Raw genomic sequence first — 22,645 nt, 5'->3', positions numbered from 1 at the left:
AAGTAGATCTAGGAATAATTTCTTTGAAATTGATCAATTTATAGTACCACAGTAAAATTTTTGCAATCTTGCTTTCCAGCCACCAGATGGTGCTCTAGCTTTCTCACGACACCATATATGAACAAAGAAGATAAATCAGATAAGAAAACGCAATAAGGCAAGGCAACCGTCTTATATATTAAAAGCATCCGATTTCAGAACTACTAAACCTTTGGTAGCATTTAAAGTCAGAGGCTAATGTTCCATGTACACTGCCTTGTGTCCTTTGGCTGTGACTTGAGTACAACAGGCTTAAAAAGCTTGATGCTTTAACTCAAGACAAGGATAGGCCAGCTCAGTTGTCCAGTGGCAAGACTGTGTACTTTAAGCAAAGACATTAGATGTTCAAGCTAAAGATGTGAAGTGCTACAGTCAGCTTCAGCTACTCTGGGCAGAGAAAACCTAACATTGATAATTGCATCCATGATCTTAGATGTTACCGTGCACTAAGTGAGAGCACTAAGCCTCCTTAATTAGATCTGTGTCTTTGGGCGAGCACACGAGAGGGAGCAGGCACGTACCAAGGGACCCCAGCCTACTTGGAATTTATGCTGGCGTCTGTTACGTGCCTTATTAGTCCCAAAAACAACTTAATGCCCCAGTGGGTTGGTACATCCAATCAACCCACATTTATTGTCCGTTCAATAGGCATATTAAGTTAAATGAAGCTGAGAGTCAGCTCAAATGGAAGAAAAGCCTCAGGTTTTATTGGCAGAGCTCAAGCTCAAGCTCAAACCCCCCCCCCCCCACATCATTGGCTAAAAAACTTCCATAGAGTGACAACTCACTGTTGAGGTTTAAAATAATTGAGGACTGAGATATTTTGCAACGGAAACCACTGTGTTTAAAGCACTCTGTTAAAACTGCCAACGTTTCACAGCACTAAGCCGTTTCTTCAGTGCTATTGTGACCTTTCTTGGATTTTCACATAGTGGTGAGATTGTGAGCACAACGCTATCACTCTGAAAATCCAAGCAAGGTCACAATAGCCCTGAAGAAACGGCTTAGTGCTGTGAAATGTTGGCAATTTAACAGACTGCTTTAAACACTCAGTGGTTTCCAGTTTCAAAATATCTCAGTCCTCAATTATTTTAAACCTCAACAGTGAGTTGTCACTCTATGGTAGTTTTTTAGCCAATGATGTGGGGAGGGGGTGGTGGTTTGAACTTGAGCTCTGCCGATAAAACCTTAGGCTTTTCTTCCACTTGAGCAGACTCTCAGCTTCGTTTAAGTGGAGTTTGTTTATATTTCCCCACTTCACCTTTTGCAATATTGTATTAAGTTAAAAGTGCATTTTTCAACCTCTCTAAAGCAACAAAAAAAGGGAGTGGCCTCTGAAGATCCCCCTGAAAGTGCATGCCTCTCTCCTGCCAGGCCCTCACTTTCATTCTCTACATGAGACTTGTTAAATATGCTTTGGCTGCTCACCGACTCATAGCTTGAGTTGGCCTCAAAGATGTGATCCCCCCTGTCTATTCTACCACCAATTGGTTTGCCTAGTCTTTTAAAGGCTGGCCTCGCACCTTAAAAATCTCCACAGATGCTATATGAAACACAAGAGTGTCACTCCCTGGGGTATGTAGACTGCAGGTTTGTGATCTTGAAGGGAATCTAGAGGCATGTTCTTACTAGGAAGTGTTACCAGATTTTCTGTGGTAGAAACCTGGACACTTGGCCCCATCCTGTTCTACCTCTAGCCCCGCCTCCACAAAACCTTGTCTGTCTTCCTCCACCTCTGGGCCACGTCTGGAGGGCATGCGACATCCACGCACCGCTAAAGAGCCGTCCAGACGCGGCCAAAGGTCGGGGCTTTCAAAAACCCAGACAAACCACCCAGTCCTGGACACAGTAGCGTAGTAAGAGGGGTGCTGGGGGGGGGGGGGGTTGGTCTGTATGGTGTGCAAGAAGTATAAAGCCTAATGCCAACATGCTTGCGAGTTCCAGAATTACCCCCATGTTACCACGTTTCCTAACTAACACCTCAGAGGTGGGCAACCTTGGTCCGAGAACTGCAATCCAGTTGGGTTTTTGCGACATCCCCCAATGAATAAATACGAGATCTATTTGTACAGAGCAGGTAGTGCATGCAAATAAGTCTTGTGCGTATTAGTTGGCAAAATCCTGAAAATCCAACTGGGTTACCACCCTTGTGGACTGAGGCTGCCCACCCCTGAAATAGCCTCTGCCCTGTCCTAAACAAAAAAGGATGGATTTTTCCCTACTCTGAGCTTTGTCCTACTTGGAGGTAAACTAGAGGCCAAATGAAATGGATTCTGAATTGTCTCAGACAGATAATATTCTATAGCCAATAATTAAAAGCCAAAATGGGCAATACATACAGGTAAGGACCAAAAATTGTGGTGAAGGAGATGTTCAAGATGCAGGTCTTATTGAAATCAGTTTAATAATCCACATAAAAATATCTAGGATCCAACATGGCCTTTGTTCGACGATGCTGTCTTCATCAGGGGTCCCAAAAGGTCCTGATATTTTGCACAGAGTTACATCTTAATCTGTTTTTAGTTTTTAATCCACGAGCTTCTGTATCAGGACCTTTTGGGACCCCTGATGAAGACAGCATCATCAAAACATGGACCGTGTTGGGTCCAAATCCCCCAACACCTTGGGTCCTAGATATTTTTATGTGGATTACTAAACTGTGATTTTAATAAAGCCTTCATCGTGAACATCTCCTTCGCCACAAGTTTTGTCCTCGTCAGATTTCCATTTTTGTTGCGTTTAAGGGTCAACCTCTTGTTTGCAATACATACGGGTAACCACTTCCCAATATCTCCAGTATAAAGCCAGCCTTCCTCATCTAATGCCTCCGATGTTTTCTCTGGGTCTTTAAGATAACCTTTGAAGACATTTGGCCCTTTCACACAGATCTGGAAAAGAAGGGGACACTTTCATACAAACTGAAGCTTTTAATGTGCAATCTTTATAATAAAACACTTCATGTAAAAGCTCTCTAAATGCCATGTACATTTTTATAGTTCTCCAGGTGGTGTCTTATCAAAGAAATTGAAAGAAAGCATGCACAGATAAGAATTTAAGTAAAGTCTTAAAAGAAAAGGGAGTATGGCATAAGTGTCTCTCTGATCAGGTATTGTAAAAGTTCCCACCTCCCACTTAGTATGTGAGAAAGCTGTTACATACAAAAATAATTACATTTGTGTGTGGATGTTTTTCCAACACGATCCATACCATGTTTTTGTTATGTTATTACCAAGCTTTGTCAGACAATGCACTTTAATGTATATGTAAACTTGTAACCCGTACATACATATACATACAATCTTGGAGGACCAATTCTACATATATTTTTTTAAGACAGAATGTGTTGCAATGGTTATGTTTTACTTCATAAGTTTGATGACTTAATTGTTCATTCCAAATCCTTTAAAAGTGCTAGAAAAGCACAGGTCCCAGTACAGAACCCTGGGATATCGAGAAACTGGCCATTTAATTAGGTTTCATTGTAACCAATGTCTTTATCCACAACAGCGAATTGCTTTTATCCTATGGCTTTTTAAAGTTTTTTAGAACTCCGAGATACTTTGTCAAACATACCTTCTGAAAATCCAGAGTGTTAATATGTGGACAAAAAACAGCCATATAAAAATAAAAAGCCGATTGGCGATACAAGGATTTTGGCTATATCCATGTTTAGTAATAGAACTATCTTCCAGGATGGTGTTTTTCTATCATCCACTGTTAATAAACTCAGCCTTTCCATCTATACCTTTTGTTTAAGCCCATTTTACCTATGACTTATTATAAAGGTTTCATACTAACAAAGTAGATTTCCTTAACATCCTCCCTCCCGTTATCAATGATCAAATTTTGAGTTACCTAATTAACCCCATCATCTACATCTCATACCAAGTTTGCGTTCATGGACTAGATTTGAGATGGCTCTTATCTCGTGCTTCTCATGCTACCTACCTAGTAGGTCCGGACATTTACCCAGTCAATATTGGCGTTATTGAAATCACCCTTTGCGTTGCAATTTCATATGTTCATTCTAACCAATTTCATATGTTCATACACCCCCTCCATTATTTCTTCATATGGGATTTTTATCCACGAAGATTCCACAGTGGGATTTCCTGAAAAGCTTTGGCTTAATGCCTTTTTAAATAGTAGATTAAGCATCACCCCCCCCCCCTCCATAAATTTATCACTAGAATATAAATTTGTATCTTGTTTATCCTCCTTTCACCAGGCCTCTGAAGATGTCTACCTACCTTTCATTCGTAGCTATTAAAAATATTCTTTATCTTTTTTTTTTTTAATAAGTTTAATACATTTATAATATCAAATGGTATCAAAGAAAAAAAGGGTTACAATACAAAAGAATTTATCTTTTATGCTTCTAGCCTTTACACATTACTGAAGTACATTTTTCTTTATAATTTGTAACCTGCTTTGCAGTTGACAGAAAGTATAGTTTTATTAAGAGGGCCTGTGTTCCAGCCTCCCTATTGCTACACCCCTCATCATGAATCCTGTTTTCCTGAGCCACTGGTTTATTTTTCCCTGTGTTCTTGTTTAACCCTTTCAGGACCATAAGGATCGTAGGCCAATTTTTGTGGTTTTGACGACATTTTTATGGTAAAAAGGGCTTGCAGATGCCAAAAAATTGATTTTTTTTGTGAAATATCATTTTTTTTTTTTTTTAAAAATCACACTTCTGGCTTATGGACAGTGTGGCAAGTGAATCTTCTCGTCAATCTGGCAACGACGCTAATGAATGAATGTCGGAACCAGTTTGTTTACATAAAGGCAGTATCATATGGAATCCGTACATATCAAATTTAGAACTGTAGACTATCCCAATCAAAATTTATAGGATTTTAAAGTTATGGGACAAATATGTCCCTTGGTCCTGAAAGGGTTAAGGAGTGGCTCTCCTTTTCAAATGTGAAGCCTCGTTTTGCCAGTTAATAGAACCCATTATTAAATAAGTAGCTCCACTCTTGAAAACGGTGTTCAATTCTAACAAATTAAATCCTATGTCCCTGCACCATCATCTCATCTTTGTATTGAGAAAGAACTCTGCCTTCCTTTTCTGTCCTGCACGTAGAATGGGGAGCAAAATCCAATTTATTTTTTTTAGCAGCTTTTTTACCTAAAATCCTAAATTTGTGCTCCAAAACTTCCCTCCCACTTTCCTATACCTTTGGTACTCACGTATATCAAGATGGCTAGTCCCCGTTTAAACATTTCTAGGTGATGCCTAATGTCTACCTTTTGGACCAGGTCCAACAGCCACTCATTATGTGCATGCCTAATGACCAAATTGTCAACTACAATGGACAATAATGACTTCCTCTTAGGTACATGCCCCTTGAGACATCCTAGGCGTTATGTTCCTAGTAATAAAAAGTTGTGATCTCTTTATGGAAAGGAGGAGATTCAACTTCCCTGCAAAGAGGAAAAGAAACACCTAGTACTACAAGATTGGGCAAATTTTGCTTTTTGATTAAAAAAAAGAAAAACCCCACACCAACGTAACATCTAGAGCTAATTCTTTGAAAGGAAAACAAGTTAAATCCTTCATCCCTGCACCAACACCGTCTTAAGACATCATTTGCAGGAAAGATTCTGAAGGAAAAAAACAAAACAAAACAAAAAAGATTGGAGCAATATATAAGTTTACCTCTCCCTCTCCTTTAGAGGCAAAATAGTTCATTTCTGGTACGTCCACCAGTTTGATATAGTTACAAGGCAATGGTGCCCCAACATGACCTGCAAAGCAAACATTTGTAATTATTAGCTATCAAGTCATACTTGATCAATTGTTAGCTGGAAAATGAAAATCTATTTTGCACGCAAATGTTTGTCAAAAGCAACCTCCCTACCCCACCCCAATGTTCTCGGCAAAGAAAACCCCGGCATGCAAGAAAGCTATTGCATGAAGATCACAATCAAACCTCTAGAACAGCGTATCACAAACTGTGCGCGATGGCACACCAGTGTGCCTCCTGAGATTTCTGGTGTGCCGCGGTACACTGGGGAAGAGGAGAGGAGCTGGTGCCAGATGACCGTCTACAGAACGTCCTGTAAGCAATCTCCCGATGCCGGCACCTCTTCTCTATGCAGAGCCCTCCTCTCCAGCACGGGTCTTTCTGCACATGCGCCGACGGTGGCACACTGACATCACGCATGCACATGACATCATTGTGCCAACGCCAGTGCACTTCCGGGTGTCTCAAGCCAGGGACACTAGATTTAGTGTGCCCCGGCTCGAAAACGTTTGCTAGACACTGCTCTAGAAAGTGAAACGATCCATGGCCAGATGAATACTTTTACGGATTTTAAATCTACTTGACAATTTAACGAGAATCTAAGAATATGATCTATGGATAAAAATCCAATAATCAGTGGATAATATATCAAATCTACTGCAGTTTTGCTGCTACTATGAAGAATGCTTTAAATTTAGATCTTAAGTACATCCAATTATAGATGCTGTCCATGGTACTGAACAGGAAAATTCTAACTAAGGCCACTGGCTAGAGGCTCGTAATTTTGGTTATTACATTACATTAGTGATTTCTATTCTGCCATTACCTTGCGGTTCAAGGCGGATTACATATGAATTGTCAAGAAGTTATGTGCCGAAACTGGCTCAAATTTTTTCTGCCCACTTTCAGTTTCAGCCAAAAGTGACCATGTGTTTTTGTTAGAAATTTTGTCCTATTGGTCTCCCTCCTCCTCGTCCTCCTCCCCCCCTAAAAAGCAAGTTGCTTCTCCTCCTGGTCCCTCCTAAGTGCCTCTACCTTACCCAAATACCCCTCTAGGCTTAATCTATCAATCCTTTGTAGTCTAGGGTTGTAGTTGAGGCAGGAGGGATCCCCAGTTGCTCCTGCCCATTCTGGCTTTGCTCTCAAAAAATGGCTACTGGTGACTGGGGTATTCCTCCTGCCGAACTATACCACCAGGGACTATTAGTCCTGGAAAGGGGAGGGGGGGGCTCTCTTACTTTCTTTTTTGTACTGTAATTGCAAGTAATGCAGTTAAGATCTCACACAATAGTTTATATGTTAGAATGCTCCATATAAATGCTTTTGGAACAGGCATTTTTCTGTAAATTTGGGATAAGCTCCCTAGGAGTTTGATTGTCTGGAGTCGTGACATTAGCTGGACATGGCGTTACTCGAGAGGGTTCAGAGGAGAGCGACGGTCTGATAAAGGGTATGGAAAATCTTTCATACGCTGAGAGACTGGAGAAACTGGGACTCTTTTCCCTGGAGAAGAGGAGACTTAGAGGGGATATGATAGAGACTTATAAGATCATGAAGGGCATAAAGAGAGTAAAGAGGGACAGATTCTTCAAACTTTCAAAAAATAAAAGAACAAGAGGACATTTGGAAAAGTTGAAAAGGGACAGATTCAAAACGAATGCTAGGAGGTTCTTCTTTACCCAACGTGTGATGGACACCTGGATTGCGCTTCCAGAGAGCGTAATAGGGCTGAGTACGGTACTGGGGTTCAAGAAAGGATTGGACAATTTCCTGCTGGAAAAGGGGAAAGAGGGGTATAGATAGCAGATTACTGCACAGGTCCTGGACCTGTTGGGCCAAAGCGTGAGTGGGCTGCTGGGTACGATGGACCTCGGGTCTGACCCGACGAGGCATTGCTTATGTTCTTAGCTGTCACGCCAAGTGTGGCATGGAATTACTGTAAAAAAAGAAAGAACCCCCCCAAAAAAAAAACCAACCCCAAACCTGTGGTTTTTGTTTTCATTAGCTGTGATCTATGTATGTAGAAGCTATTTTGTCTGGCGGTAAAATACGGTCATTTAAATTTTATTCTGGCTTGGATACTGTGGGTTTAGCAAAGGGAAGCAAATTGCAAGCCGACAATCTCCAGCAGCTTTCACTGTTTTGCATTTTGGTTTTGGCCAAAAGCTTTCAGGCAGCGGCAGTTTTGGCTGAAACTTGAAAGAGCAATTTGTCAGCCTATATCCTCAGCTCATTTGAATTTTGTGCCTTATAAAAAGTCTATTAAGGCATTTCCAGTTGTCATTGGGGCCCCATAACCAAAAGAATGAAAAACTAATCTCAGAAAAATTATTCAAGCATTACCTATGCAAATATAGCTCGAGAATATTCATTTTGGCTACACTGAAAACCAGAGCAGGAGATACATCCCTCCCAAGTTCAACTTTAATCTCAATTGACTTCCTACCTCCACTCCAGTAGAAATAAATTAAAATTCTCACCTGATGTCCAGTCACCAGGTGTAGTAAAGGTACATCCCGCTGTACATTCCGTTTGACCATATCCTTCATACACCTACAAGAGGAACGCCAGGATTTAGCCTTATGGTCTTTTCTTTGGATGAGAAGTCGGTTGTTGAATGTTTGGACAAGATGTAAAACCTCTTAGCATTTTACTCCTGGCGGAATTCTTAATTCTGCACAACACAGAATTCCTCACCCCCCAAAGGACACACTGAATTCTGCAAACGCTGTGTAGAATTCAATGCAGGCATGGAAGCAGCATCTCTACTCGCTTTCCCCCTCCAGTGCCAAGCTCCTGTGGCAAGAAGAGTAACTGATCCTCCCTAGGTGCCATCTCGGTGAGGGTACAGGTACCCAGTCTCTTTCCCGCTCCCCCTTCCCACTGCTGTGCATGTTGAAGGTACGGGGGGTGCCGGCAGGAGGAAGTGGGGCATCCCTCCTGCCAGCCGACTTGTGGTGGGGTTCAGGGATTTCCTGCCACTGTGCCAATTGCGGCAGGGAGATTCCCTTGCCACGATTACCTCAACGGTAACGCTATTCTCTAAACAGTGTCGTTCTTTCCCCAACGTATGGTGGACACCTGGAATGCACTTCCAGAGGAAGTAATAGGGCAGAGTACGGTACTGGGGTTCAAGAAAGGATTGGACAATTTCCTGCTGGAAAAAAAGAGCATAGAGGGGTATAGATAAAGAATTACTGCACAGGTCCTGGACCTGTTGGACCGCCACGTGAGCGGACTGCTGGGCACGACGGACCTCAGGTCTGACCCAGCAGAGGCATTGCTTATGTTCTTATGATTCTCAAAAGCTGCTTAGGCGGCTGCCGAGACCAGGTGTCCTATACAGAATCAGGCCCTAAGAGTGACGAGGGAAATTGCCTTGAAATAGCTTCCTGGGTGAAACATGAATTCGTGTTGGCATGTCAGAAATTCCCCGATACGAACTAAGATAAAAGGTTTACCAAAAGGATGACAATTTATACATATTTAAGCTGAAGAAATGGATTGATCAAGAATTCTGGTGAAATATTCTATCAACATATCTTAGTTCTACACATTTGAATATATACATCTAGGGTGGGTGGTATATTGCATTATTATTTTATATAAGGGAAGGTTATTGAATGAATATATGTATTTGTGCTGTTATTGATTAGTCAATGGGTGGGTTAAAATGACTGACCAGATTATGTCTAAGATGAATGTGCTTTTATTGTTTTATTACATGTTTATATACTTGTTTATTGCACTGTCAATATTTGGAAAATCAATAAAGTTTTTAATTTAAACAGCTAGCGTGCCTTAGTAAAAAGGACCCCTCGGTGCAGCGACTCTCCCAGGTGTACTATACCTGACATCCCAGGGCTGCCCGAAGGAATGCCAGCACAGTTGGAGAAGCTGGTGCTGCTCCGGTCACAATCATTCTGACACGCCCACCAAGACTGGCCTGCAAAACAAGGAGAAACCAGCGTCTTCTGAATATAATGCAGAATAGCATAATTCCTACTTCCACAATGCACTACGACAGATCCGACAGTAAACCGCACTGAAGCATTCATAAAACACTCAAGGAATTTAGTCAGACCTTTTCCTGGCAGACACCACCTATCCACTTTGCTCCTAGGCTGGCACAGTCCTGTCTGAGTAACTGGGCACATTAATTATACACCTGGCTTTACTTAGAACCAAAACTTCTCTCCCAGAGACCACAAAAGCCATTAACAATAGATTAAAATTTTAAAAATTAAGATGTTGCACAAATTTTGCTCGAGATCCCTGGAAAAGTTTTATGCATTTCACACTGAAACCACTGCCATTATACGATCAAAAAGATTTAAATAATTTGTTGCATGCAAGACTTTGCATTATTCTTGTACTTTGCTGGTGCACAGTGGTAAAGATGCTGCATTATTCACCCCCCACCTCCCCGGAAGCAGATAGTAAACAAAACACAGATACAAGGTCCAATCCAGTTTTTGTGGGGCGCTGTGGACTGCATATCTGCAAACATGGGTGGAGGGTCTCATGTCAGTGTCCACTTTAAAGGCTACAGGTTGCCAAGACACCGGGTTTACAGATGGAAATACCTTCATGCAAATAGTTTTTTACCCCCAAAAAAACTGAAGCACATGTGTTACAATGCCAAACAGAACAAAGGTTTTCAGTCAAATTTACCCATATAAAAAAAAAACCACTTATGTAGGAAAAAAAAAAATATTGTTCTTTAGGGCATGTTAACAGGACACAAATCTGAGTTTCAAACAAGCTTTACAAATGCCTTAATAAAAATAAATAAATAAAAACCACACACAACGGTACAAGGTGCCAAGTCTCATGCACAAATTTACACCCGTTTTGAGGTGTAGCTATGTATACTGCACCTGGAAATACCTAAACATAAGTTCTAAGAGCCAAAGACACATGTATAGGTTCTTGCTGCTGTAAAGCCATCACAGTTTTCCACATCGATCGCATTCCTCAGCTGCTTAATTGAAATCAAATGAAATGTGCTGCCCTGAGCATTACAAACACTGAAGGCAGCCCACCTGATTTGCAAAGTGTTAACTAGCGTCAACCATATGCCTGAGGAAGGACAAGAGTTAGAGGTGGACATAAATAACCTTTATTTTGCAGAACTCTTTTAGCTGGTGATTAATAAGTGTCATCGGGACAAAATTTTCAAGCTCGAGTATGTTCCGCTATGCAACAGTCTATAAAACATTTATACTCGAGCATGGGAAGACTCTCGGGTGCCATCTAACCTAAAAGTTGAACACAAAATACGGCAGCTAAGCTTATATTCGGGAAGTGAAAGTACGATCATGTTTCTCCTTTGTTGAGAAAGCTTCACTGGCTTCCAGTCCGCTTCAGGATTCAATTTAAATGTGCATATATTATCTTTAAGCTTCTCTATAGAATATTTGATCCTTTATAGAGAATGACATGGTGACAAAATTCATCACCGTTCCTGCGGATAACCGTGGGAAATAATCCCATGTCATTTTTTAGTGTCTATTTCAGCCTCAGTCCTTCTACACCAGCATTCTTCAGAGCAAAGCTTGCGGGTCAGTGGTTGTGGCCATTCATACTCCGATTCTTACGTGAGCCAAGGATAATGAAGCCATTGTGACATCACTGATGGAATGAGGCATTATGACATCACAATATCTGCTCTGGATACCAGAGACTGTCATTCTGTAGTGTCTGTTTCAGCCTCAGTCCTTCTTCAAAGCAAAGCTTGTGGGTCAGTGGTTGTGGCCATTCATACTCTGATTCTTCCCTCTCTCCTTAAAGAATGACATGAAGATGGTTTCCCGCGGTTATCTGTGGGGACGGGGACGGTGATGAATTTTGTCACTGTGTCATTCTCTAATCCTTTAGTTCCCTTATATTGGAACCCCTTCAGATCTTGCCATTTGAGGAACACACAGAGATATAAACTATCTTTCCCTTCTTTTAAGGGTATTAAATCTATAGGAAAGCTTAGTCAACCTTTTGCCTTCAAGCTGGTAGAGATGTGGAATGGACTTCCTGACTCCATTAGACTGATAGGCCAGCTACAACAATTTTGTAAAGCCCTGAAAACTCTGCTGTTTACACAAAACTTAAATGGCTTAACTATAGTATCAAAGAACTGACGATAATCCAGCTTTTTTTCTCTCTATGCTCTCTTTCTTATATACGCTAGTCAATTACATGTGAACCGAATCGAGCTCCATTGGGAGATGACCCAGTATATAAATTGAAGATTAGATTAGATTAGGTTAGAGAGTTGTAAAAAAAATAAAAAGTGTAGTTACTATTTCCAGGTTGGTCTCGGGGCTAAAGGGTCTCCCGTACGAAGAAAGATTGAGCAAATTGCAGCTCTACACTCTCGAAGAGCGTAGGGAGAGGGGAGACATGATTGAGACTTTTAAGTACATCACGGGACGGGTCGAGGTGGAAGAGGATATCTTTCTTCTCAAGGGACCCTCGACCACAAGAGGACATCCGCTCAAACTCAAGGGAGGGAAGTTTCGTGGAGACGCCAGGAAGTACTTCTTCACGGAGAGAGTGATTGAGCATTGGAACAAGCTTCCAGTGCAGGTGGTCGAGGCACGCAGCATCCCAGACTTCAAGAACAAATGGGATACCTATGTGGGATCCCTACGAGGTCATGCCAAGGGATAGGGTCACTAGGACTTGAATTGGCGGGTCAGTAGAATGACAGTACAATTATTGTACTTTAGGGGTCAGTAGACTTAAGAGGGTGGGTAAATGGTGTGGGCAGACTTGATGGGCTATGGCCCTTATCTGCCGTCATCTTTCTATGTTTCTATGTTTTCTATTTAAAAAGCTATTTTTGAAAGAAACATAGAAACATAGAAATAGACGGCAGATAAGGGCCACGGCCCATCCAGTCTGCCCACCCTAATGACCCTCCCCTACCTTTGCCTAGTGAATAGATCCCACGTTTCGATCCCATTTGGCCTTAAAATCAGGCACGCTGCTGGCCTCAATCACCTGCAGTGGAAGACTATTCCAACGATCAACCACCCTTTCAGTGAAAAAGAATTTCCTGGTGTCATCTCGTAGTTTCCCGCCTCTGATTTTCCATGGATGCCCTCTTGTTACCGTGGGTCCCTTGAAAAAGAAGCGTCATATTGTTCTATGATCTTAGCCATTTAGTCTTCCTGAGCTTCTCAGCTCAGAAATGCTGCAACGTATGTTTTCCGTTTGGTTCTCACTGGACCAGCCTCTTCATGTCCGTGATCTGACCTTCACCGCAGTGAATAAGCATCTTTTCTGTTGGCATCGATTGTCCCTCTTGCCCTCAGGTCAGCAGGGCTGAATGCTTTTCGCTATGTGCATCTAGCTGAAACTTGGACCAGCAATTGCAAGCCAAAAAAAGGGCTGCAACTCTTTGGAATGCCAGACGAGTAACTAATTAATTTTAGCCATCACTCTTATATACGTATAATAAATATTAGTGCCAGATTAGCAGATCTAGAGTTTTGTAAACTCATTTTCCTCCACTTCTTACAGTTCTACAAACCTTGTTGGTACAGAATGCATCAGCAGTTGGTCTGAACATGTTAGATTAAGCCAGTTATTTATCGAGTGGATTTTAAATCTTGTTAGCTTGGCACCTCACTACTTCAGTGGGTTATGTGGGCTTTTATCTTCCCCCCCCCTCCAGTGTTGTGCTCAGAGGGAAAATAGCTATTTTATTTGCCAGATACGTTATGCAATTACAAGAAATGCTGCCTTTTCTAGTCAAGACCCGGTGTTGTGGAATAAACAATATCCGTAGTTAAGAAACATTAAGATTTCTCTACTTAAGGAAAATGAGTTAAACTCTGCTTTTCTTGAAGGCTGCCAATGAAGTGGAGCAAGCTTCTTCCAAGGCAAAACAAATCATAGGTTGCATACGCAGGGGTTTCGTCAGCCGTAAGCCTGAGGTCATTATGCCTTTGTATAGATCCATGGTGAGACTGCACCTGGAATACTGTGTGCAATTCTGGAGGCCGCATTACCGTAAGGATGTGCTGAGGCTGGAATCGGTCCAGAGAATGGCCACCCGGATGGTCTCGGGACTGAAGGATCTTCCGTACGAAGAACGGTTAGATAAATTACAGCTATACTCGCTCGAGGAGCGCAGAGAGAGGGGAGACATGATCGAGACGTTCAAGTATCTCACGGGCCGCATCGAGGTGGAAGAAGATATCTTCTTTTTCAAGGGTCCCACGGCAACAAGGGGGCATCCGTGGAAAATCAGAGGCGGGAAACTGCACGGTGACACCAGGAAATTCTTTTTCACCGAAAGGGTTGTGGATCGCTGGAATGGTCTTCCACTTCAGGTGATTGAGGCCAGCAGCGTGCCTGATTTTAAGGCCAAATGGGATCGACACGTGGGTTCTATTCGCAAAGTAAAGGCAGGGGAGGGTCATTAGGGTGGGCAGACTGGATGGGCCGTGGCCCTTATCTGCCGTCGATTTCTATGTTTCTATGTAATGCTCTTGTGTTGGATTTTGAAGCTATTATGCAACATAGGATTTATATATTAGTGATTTAAAATATGCTCTATTGCAACCCAGCTAGAAAAAAAAAAAAAAAAAAGGTCACTGGAATTATTTTGAACAAATCCTGTTACTGAAATCGGTGGCGTAGCGAAGGCAGGGCGCACACAGGGCAGTGGCGCCCTCCCTTTGTACTTCCAGCCGTTCACTGCCGTGAGCAACAAGAACTGCAACGTGCTCCGCCCAACCCCCATCGGCTCTCTCTTCCAACATCACTTCCTACGCGTGGCGCCCAGAAGCGAAGTCGGCAGTCGCGAGGAGCACGTTGAAGTTCTTATTGCTAGCGGCGGTGAACAACTAGAGGGGAAGGGGAGGCGTGAGAAGAGGTGGGGGAAGACTATTACTATTTATTATTTCTATAGCGCTGAAAAGGCGTACGCAGCGCTGTACATTAACGTACACTAGAGCAGTGGTTCCCAACCCTGTCCTGGAGGAACACCAGGCCAATTGGGTTTTCAGGCTAGCCCTAATGAATATGCATGAAGCAAATTTGCATGCCTATCACTTCCATCATATGCAAATCTCTCTCATGCATATTCATTAGGGCTAGCCTGAAAACCAGATTGGCCTGGTGTTCCTCCAGGACAGGGTTGGGAATCACTGCAATAGAGAGTCCCTGCTCAGAAGAGCTTAAATCTAATTTAGATAGAACATTTCAGGGTTGGGGGAGATTATAGTGGGTCTAGGTATCGACAGCGGCGAGGGGGGAGTTAAGAGTTGAAAGCAGATTCCAAAAAAAAAAAAAAAAAAAAAAGTGGGCCTTTAGCTTGGATTGAACACTGCCAGGGACAGAGCGAGACCTATTGATTCCGGCATACGGAGCCTCTCACTCTTCAGCATCAACTCCCCCTATTCAAGAGAGCTTACTTGATCAAACTCACTGGGTTGCGACCTGAGAATTTGCCGACGCTTCAAATTTTATCACTTCACTGGCTCCTCTTTTCTCCTCGTCTGTTCTTTTCGTCGTGGCATTCCCTTCCACCTTTATTTTAAATTTGTTGATTTGTACATCACTTGGTCTGCCCCCCCCCCAAGAAAAGGCGACTACATAGTGCCATTGTGAGGGTGAGAGGCACCCCTCCCCCACCCTCGCGTCTGCCCCCTTCCTTTCCCTTCCCCCATACCTCTAGCTGTTACATCGCTACGAGGAACGGCTTCAACGTACTCCTCGCAACCCCGGCAGTTTTCCCTCTGATGTCACTTCTTACACACAGCCCCCCCAGAAGTAACGTCGGTGGAAGAGTTGCCATGGTCACGAGAAACATACTGAAAATGTTGCTCGTGGTGGTGAACTAGAGCTGCAGGGGAAAGAGACCGGGGGGAGGAGGGGGGCAACACGCATGGGGAGGGGAGGCATGGGAGGGGCGCTGGTGCCCAGGGCAGATCGTCCCCACCCTTCACCACTGTGATTACATACCAGTAAAAAAACATAACCATACCCCCCCCTACACAAAGAGCAGAGATCTACAATCCAGCACATCTCTTCCTCCCGTCAGCACAAGATTGGCACAGTCCGTGCAGCTGTGGCTACTGCAGTCCCCGTGCAATACAGCTGTTGTAATTTCCAGGTTTGCAGTCAAATCACATGGGCCATCTTACACAGGCTCCCTCTAGCACTTGATCACAAGCCCCACCTCCCACCAAATCCAGCCCTCAGTTCCCACCGTCCCAGCTGCCTTCCCTTTTGGGTTGGTGGGCACTGTACCACAACCCGAACCAAGTACGTTTTTCCACCAACATCTGCATATAAACATTAGCATACCTGAAACAAAAAGCAAATATCCCCCACCCCCCTACTGTGTACAATTAAGCTGTGGTTAAGCATAGCTGAATTTGACAGATTTGTGGAGGAAGAGTCCATAAACCAGTTAGCCAGTTGGTCTTCCCAAGTTCTTACCTGTATTTTTTTAAATAACAGTTTGTCCCACAAGCTGTCATTCCTAATGATGCCGCATCGAACTTCGGCTTCCTTGCGCTTAGAAGCGAACTCCAAGAGCCAGCGTTTTACTGGTGTATCAGCTTGGCTGAAGATCTGGGGGGGGGGAAATAATTAAAAAAAAGAAATGTAATGTAAAGGAAACCTGCTCGTTCTATAGCAAATGGCTAATCCTGCACAGAGGCAGAACAAGCCATGATCATAGTAACCTAGTAGATGACGGCAGATAAAGACCCGAATGGTCCATCCAGTCTGCCCAACCTGATTCAATTTAAATTTTTTAATTTTTTATTCTTAACTATTTCTTGGGTTCCAACTGCCGAAATCTCTGTTAAGACTTACTCCAGCCCATCTACACCCTCCCAGCCATTGAAGCCCTCCCCTGCCCATCCTCCACCAAACGGCCATACACAGACACAGACCGTGCAAGTCTAAGGCCCAGTACTGGCCTTAGTTCAATATTTAATCTTATTTTCTGATTCTAAATCTTCTGTGTTCATCCCACGCTTCTTTGAACTCAGTCACCGTTTTACTCTCCACCACCTCTCTCGGGAGCGCATTCCAGGCATCCACCACCCTCTCCGTAAAGTAGAATTTCCTAACACTGCCCCTGAATCTACCACCCCTCAACCTCACTAAACCCTGTAATTGCTACACAAGCGCTGAGAGCAATCTGTGAGCTTGTCTCAGCAAACTTAAATGGCCTAGGCATGATATGTTCTCAGTAATGGCCCCCCAATTGTGGAACACTCTTCCCCAATATATTAGAAGAAAATGACCTTGGCCAATTCAAAAAACTTCTAAAAAGCTATCTGTTTAAAGACGCGTTCAATCTTTAATTTTTTTTTTCTTGTAGATGAAGATATTACGGTTCAGCTTTATTTACCCAACCTACTGTTTTTTTCCCTGTTTTTTGTCTCTTTTTCTTATCTATGAAGTTGTAACTTTACCCTTCACGTTTCGTGTCTGTCTCAAAACTGTTAGTCTAATGTTTATTTTGTTTACTTTTATAAATTTGTTTTATGAAGTTGTAAATCGCTTAGTAACTGGAATTCATCAAATACAAATAAAAACTTGAAACTTAAGAGTCTTATCGTATTTGGGAGAAGGGAGAGAGAGAACCAACTATTTTTCCAGCATCTTTCCCTGTGGGAAGAGGTTTGCCATTGGCACTGCAGAGAACTATAAAACCAAAATGGAGTGAAGTCGCATAAAAAGGTTATGAAAGGGACGTCGTTAAGTTTCTTGTATCTCTGGTTGGTAGAAGATAAGTCGTGCAGCAGAGTTTTGCACAGATTGTAAGGGGGAGAAGCAACATTGTGGGACACCAGTTAGGAGTAGATAACGGCCAAATGGCCCATAGATAGGCTAAGGCTCTTAACACTAGCATTTTGAGGTCATAGAGCTTTATGATTATAGAGACAGAAACATGATGGCAGATAAAAGACCAAATGGCCAATCCACTTTACCCATCCACAGCATCCATTATCATCTCCTCTCCCTATAGGCCAGGGCTCTTTACACCTGCATTGTGAGGTCATAGAAACATGGTGGCAGATAAAGGCCAACTAGCCCATCCACAGCATCCGCTATCATCTCCTCTCCCTATGGGCCAAGGCTCTTTACACCTGCATTGTGTGTTCATAGAACTTTATAGAAACATGGTGGCAGATAAAAGGCCAAATGGCTCATCAAGTCTGCCCATCACATCACAGTATCCACTCTCCTCCTCCTCTCCTTATAGGCTAAGGCTCTTAACACTTGGCATTGTGAAGCCATCTAACTTTATGGTTACCGAACCTAGAAACATATTTACACTCACCTTATCGTACATTCTGTTTAGAAGTCTTGGAACAACAGGGAAGATGGTTGGACGCAGTGTTTTCATATCATCAGATAAAAGGCGAATATCTCCTTGAAAGAAGCCAATACGTCCCCCATGACAATACACAACTGACTGTAGCAAGGGGAAAAAAAAAAGAAGATTATCCATACGCATGTGCACCAGGTCTCAATCTGAAAACATAGCATCATTAAATCATCAACTTTCATACAATGACCCTCATTTACTTTTGAAAATGGCAATTTTGTGCAATAGAATAAATCCATGAGGTGTGCAAGACAGTTAACATTTGAGCACCAATTACTACCGCTGGGAAGGATGTATCCCAGATTCTTCTAGTATGGCTTTCTACTTTGCATCCACCCTCATTTTGAGAAGATCTTAAACTAGTAGCTGCCATCAATTGCAAGTTCATGTGGGGGCTATAAGCTCAGTCCCTGCAAGGACATTTATCCCCCTCCCCCTAGGTTTCTGTTATCAAGGAAGTTCATAACAAAGTGGGTAGGGCTACCATAGGCCCACACATCAATTAAGAGGCCTATGGAAGAAAGCTTATGCTAGAGTTCTGTTGATGGCCGAGCACATGGCTTTACCACTAAACTGGGCATTATATTTGCATTCGATCTGGTGAAATCTGATTTGCGCACAAAAGTTGTGCACTGAAGGTCAGCTGGTACCTTGTGCATATGTCTAAGCAAAAGCTTTGCTACATTACTGAATAGTCACGCCATGAGGCCTTCAAAGATCTTACCTGTACCATCCTCTCAAACATGTGTGGCAAAGGCAAATAGCATATGTGCACATCCTCACAAGTAAGGGACCACAAGCTCTGGAAGAGAAAAGAAAGTAGCCCAGCAAGGTCGTCAGATCAGACGTGCGCCTTACCTGTATGAGTCTCTCAAACATGTGAGCCAAGGGCAGGAAGGAGATGAGCACATCGTCCTGTCTCGGAAAGATCACTTTCTGCAGGCGAATGGCATGGGAGACAGAAAGAAGAGAAACACTGACAGGAAGACAAGAAAAGTCATAAAAACAAAGAGAAACAGAGCAAAAGGGGGTATCAAGTCAAGAGAATGAGGAAGAGAGCAGCACAGGAGGCAAAAGGGGTTAAAATACAGGAGCAACAGAACAAGCACGGGGAAGGGGGGGGGGCTGGAGCTACCCACCTATCGGAGAAGCGGGAGCTAGCACGGCCAACATGTTTTCAACGTTATTCACAGCTCCCATTGCAAATACACTGGCTGTGTGTTCGTCCCAGCACCCCACAAGAATAGCTAAGGGGGGGTGAGCGAGTTGACTGCAATTGGGAAGGATTCCCAGCCTTTCAAAATTAGAAGCTTTATTTCCGCACATTCTACTTGGGGGGGGGGGGGGGGAGGAGACTAACGAGAGTCCAGAGATAGTAGAGCTGCTGCCTTAGGACCCCCGAGGTTGCGGGATCAATCCCAGTGCTGCTCCTTCTGACCCTGGGCAAAGTCACGTAATCCTCTGTTGCTCCAGGTACAAAACGAGCACCAGTATATATATATAAAGTACTTTTGAATGTGAAACCACAAAAGGCAATATACAAGCCCCACTTCAGCCTTTGTAACAATACTTGAACAGGAAGATGGTAATGGTGAGCACCTAGGAGAAACTATGTTACACGACTGTCTTCTAGAAGCCTCTTCTATAAGGGGGTGGGGAGTGGAAAGTGGAAGCATCCCTCCCCCCCATGCACTGCTTTCCTCCTGAACTGGTGCGAGGGTATCAAATTGCTCTGGGTAAACTTGCACCCTTTGAATAACCAACCACCAAAATCTAAATGCACTCCCAATACCAGACCAAATCTGTAGACTCCAGCTTAAACTGTCAAATTGTTTTACCAGGTAAATGCGCACCCTCCCTACAGGCCCAGGCCCAGATAAATTGGTGTCAGGCATACATTTACAAACTGCTCTCTGCTTCCCCTCGCCCTCCCAGGTGCACCCCTAGGCACCCGTCTATCCTGCCTTGCTCTCCCCCACAAAAGGGATATAAATACAAGCAAAAAAAAAAAAAAAAAAATTGATAAGGGTCTCTCCTTTCTTTATGCCATTTATCCAATCATTTCCCATTAAGCTATGCAAGGAAGACTGTTTCAAGTAAGCGTGCATTTGTGGTTTCCCTGCCACCTCCCAGATGCATCACCTCCGTTTCCAGCAGAGTGTGAATTCCCAGAACTTTGCCGCACGGAGCTGTAGTGCCGAGCTTAAAATAAGAGGGATTCAATAGGTCCTACTTTAAGTATTGCTACCAATTAAACAGAGAAGCAATTATATGATGACTGCTGCTTTCCCTAGCCTTTAAAAAAAAACAAAAAAAAACTAAAAGCCCTTCTATGTGCACATGTGCAGACATTCACCTCTGTCACTTTCAAAAAGCCAGAGAAGTCGGCTACTACGTTCCCATGAGTCAGCATGGCACCTTTAGGATTCCCTGCAAACAAAACAGAAATCGCAGCTAAAGTCAGATCTACTGTCGAGACCTGGCATCTTATTAAAATTCTTTCTATACCGCTTTAAGCTACAAATAAGAACAAAGCAGTTTACAAAATAATTCAATATGGTAATAAAAGAACTCCATTAAAAACAGGTACAGGTGTTCCCAAGTCTATTATTTAGAATACAGCAAAAAATTTGGTCCATCAAATATGCATGCGTTCTGTAAAGTACATCCAGGTTCCATTTGCTCATCCTCTCATTGGAAAACAACGGAAAAAGTATAAATCAATCTCTGGCAGCCCCGCCAGTATCTGCTGATTTTGGAGTAGGATTTCACACAACTTCAGCAGACCTGGAAGCTGCTCTATAAAATGCAACTAGACAGTCTCAAGAAGTCCTGCAAGCGAAAAGCCCAGTTGTGAAAACGGTTGAATTCTTTTACTAAGAACGCACATGTTAGAACTACCACTAGTACAATTACTGCACGGTTATTTTTTTCCCCCTTGTACACCAGCTATTTTCCAATGATTTCTCAGTTTCTCACTGCAGGATATTCGTTTGAGTTTAGAGGCCCGATGCCTATGTTATAGAAACATGGCAGATAAAGGCCAAATGGCCCAGCCAGTCTGCCCATCCGCAGTAACCATTATCTCCTCCTCTCCCTATTGGCCAAGGCTCTTTACCCCTGCATTATGAGCTCCTAGAGCTTTATGGTTATAGGCTAAGGCTCTTTACACTTGCATTGTGAGGTCATAGAACTTTATAGAAACATGATAGCAGTTAAAGGCCAAATGGCCCATCCATCTGCCCACCCGCAGTAACCATTGCATTGCAGAAAACAGACGTTACCTGTAGTGCCACTGGTAAAACATACTATTGAGAGGTCTTCTGGTCTTGGAGGCTAGAAAGAACAAATAAACCTCGTCACTCACTAAGGCCATCGTGTCTACACCTAGCCATTAAGCAAGGAGGTTTTTTTTTTCATGGTCTCCTCTCCCTCACTTTAACTTCGACTAGACACATGCAACACTGTACATCAAAAACATATAAGAGAGAGTTCCTTGTTGAAGTTATTTAAGGGATTTTTATTCAATCTGGAAAAAGGCCTTTACTCTCACCTACAGAATGGCACGGGGACAAATTTCTCCTCAACCCTACAGGAACTCAATTTCCCCATTCCCGCGAGTTTTGTTGCTGTTCCTTCCCCATTCCTGTAAGTTCCGTCTTAATCACACACCTCAAACACGTACGATTTTAAAGGGTTTGAGGCTTGTGCAGACGAGGACGGAGCTTAGGCATTGGTGGAATGAGGCATTATGACATCACAGTCTGAGCTCTAGAATGTTGCTACTTAGGATTTTAAAGGGTTTGAGGCTTGTGCAGATGAGGGCGGAGCTTAGGCATTGGTGGAATGAGGCATTATGACATCACAATCTGAGCTCCAGAATGTTGCTACTTAGGATTTTAAAGGGTTTGAGGCTTGTGCAGATGAGGGCGGAGCTTAGGCATTGGTGGAATGAGGCATTATGACATCACAATCTGAGCTCTAGAATGTTGCTACTTAGGATTTTAAAGCGTTGGAGGCTTGTGCAGATGAGGACGGAGCTTAGGCATTGGTGGAATGAGGCATTATGACATCACAATCTGAGCTCTAGAATGTTGCTACTTAGGATTTTAAAGTGTTTGAGGCTTGTGCAGATGAGGACGGAGCTTAGGCATTGGTGGAATGAGGCATTATGACATCACAATCTGAGCTCTAGAATGTTGCTACTTAGGATTTTAAAGGGTTTGAGGCTTGTGCAGATGAGGACGAAGCTTAGGCATTGGTGGAATGAGGCATTATGACATCACAATCTGAGCTCTAGAATGTTGCTACTTAGGATTTTAAAGGGTTTGAGGCTTGTGCAGATGAGGACAGAGCTTGCAGGAATGGGGCAGGGACGGGGAAAAATTTGTCCTCATGTCAAGCTCTACTCTCACCAGTCTTTACTTATGCTCGACCCAATGATATTCCCACAAACAGGGAAGTCCCAGTTTGAAGAAGGACATGCCCA

The 22,645-nt window shown here is 43.0% G+C and overlaps 1 protein-coding gene across 1 annotated transcript in view; it reads right to left on the bottom strand.

Moving 5' to 3' along the window:
• ACSL6 (acyl-CoA synthetase long chain family member 6) overlaps window positions 1–22,645 on the bottom strand; it is a 58,690-nt gene that overhangs the window by 8,911 nt on the left and 27,134 nt on the right. Inside the window, exons 9-17 of the mRNA XM_033927490.1 lie at window positions 21,441–21,492; window positions 20,513–20,586; window positions 18,881–18,958; window positions 18,109–18,243; window positions 16,248–16,382; window positions 9,643–9,738; window positions 8,273–8,345; window positions 5,705–5,793; window positions 2,811–2,927 (exon numbers count right to left, since the gene is read on the bottom strand). Coding sequence (XP_033783381.1) covers window positions 2,811–2,927; window positions 5,705–5,793; window positions 8,273–8,345; window positions 9,643–9,738; window positions 16,248–16,382; window positions 18,109–18,243; window positions 18,881–18,958; window positions 20,513–20,586; window positions 21,441–21,492 — 849 coding nt within the window. The remainder of the gene's footprint in view (window positions 1–2,810; window positions 2,928–5,704; window positions 5,794–8,272; window positions 8,346–9,642; window positions 9,739–16,247; window positions 16,383–18,108; window positions 18,244–18,880; window positions 18,959–20,512; window positions 20,587–21,440; window positions 21,493–22,645) is intronic.

This window comes from Geotrypetes seraphini, chromosome 18 (assembly GCF_902459505.1).
Source record: "Geotrypetes seraphini chromosome 18, aGeoSer1.1, whole genome shotgun sequence".
Classification (NCBI taxonomy): Eukaryota; Metazoa; Chordata; class Amphibia; order Gymnophiona; family Dermophiidae; genus Geotrypetes; species Geotrypetes seraphini.
Note: the sequence above shows the minus strand (reverse complement) of the source record. Positions and strands in the feature narration are given on the sequence as shown.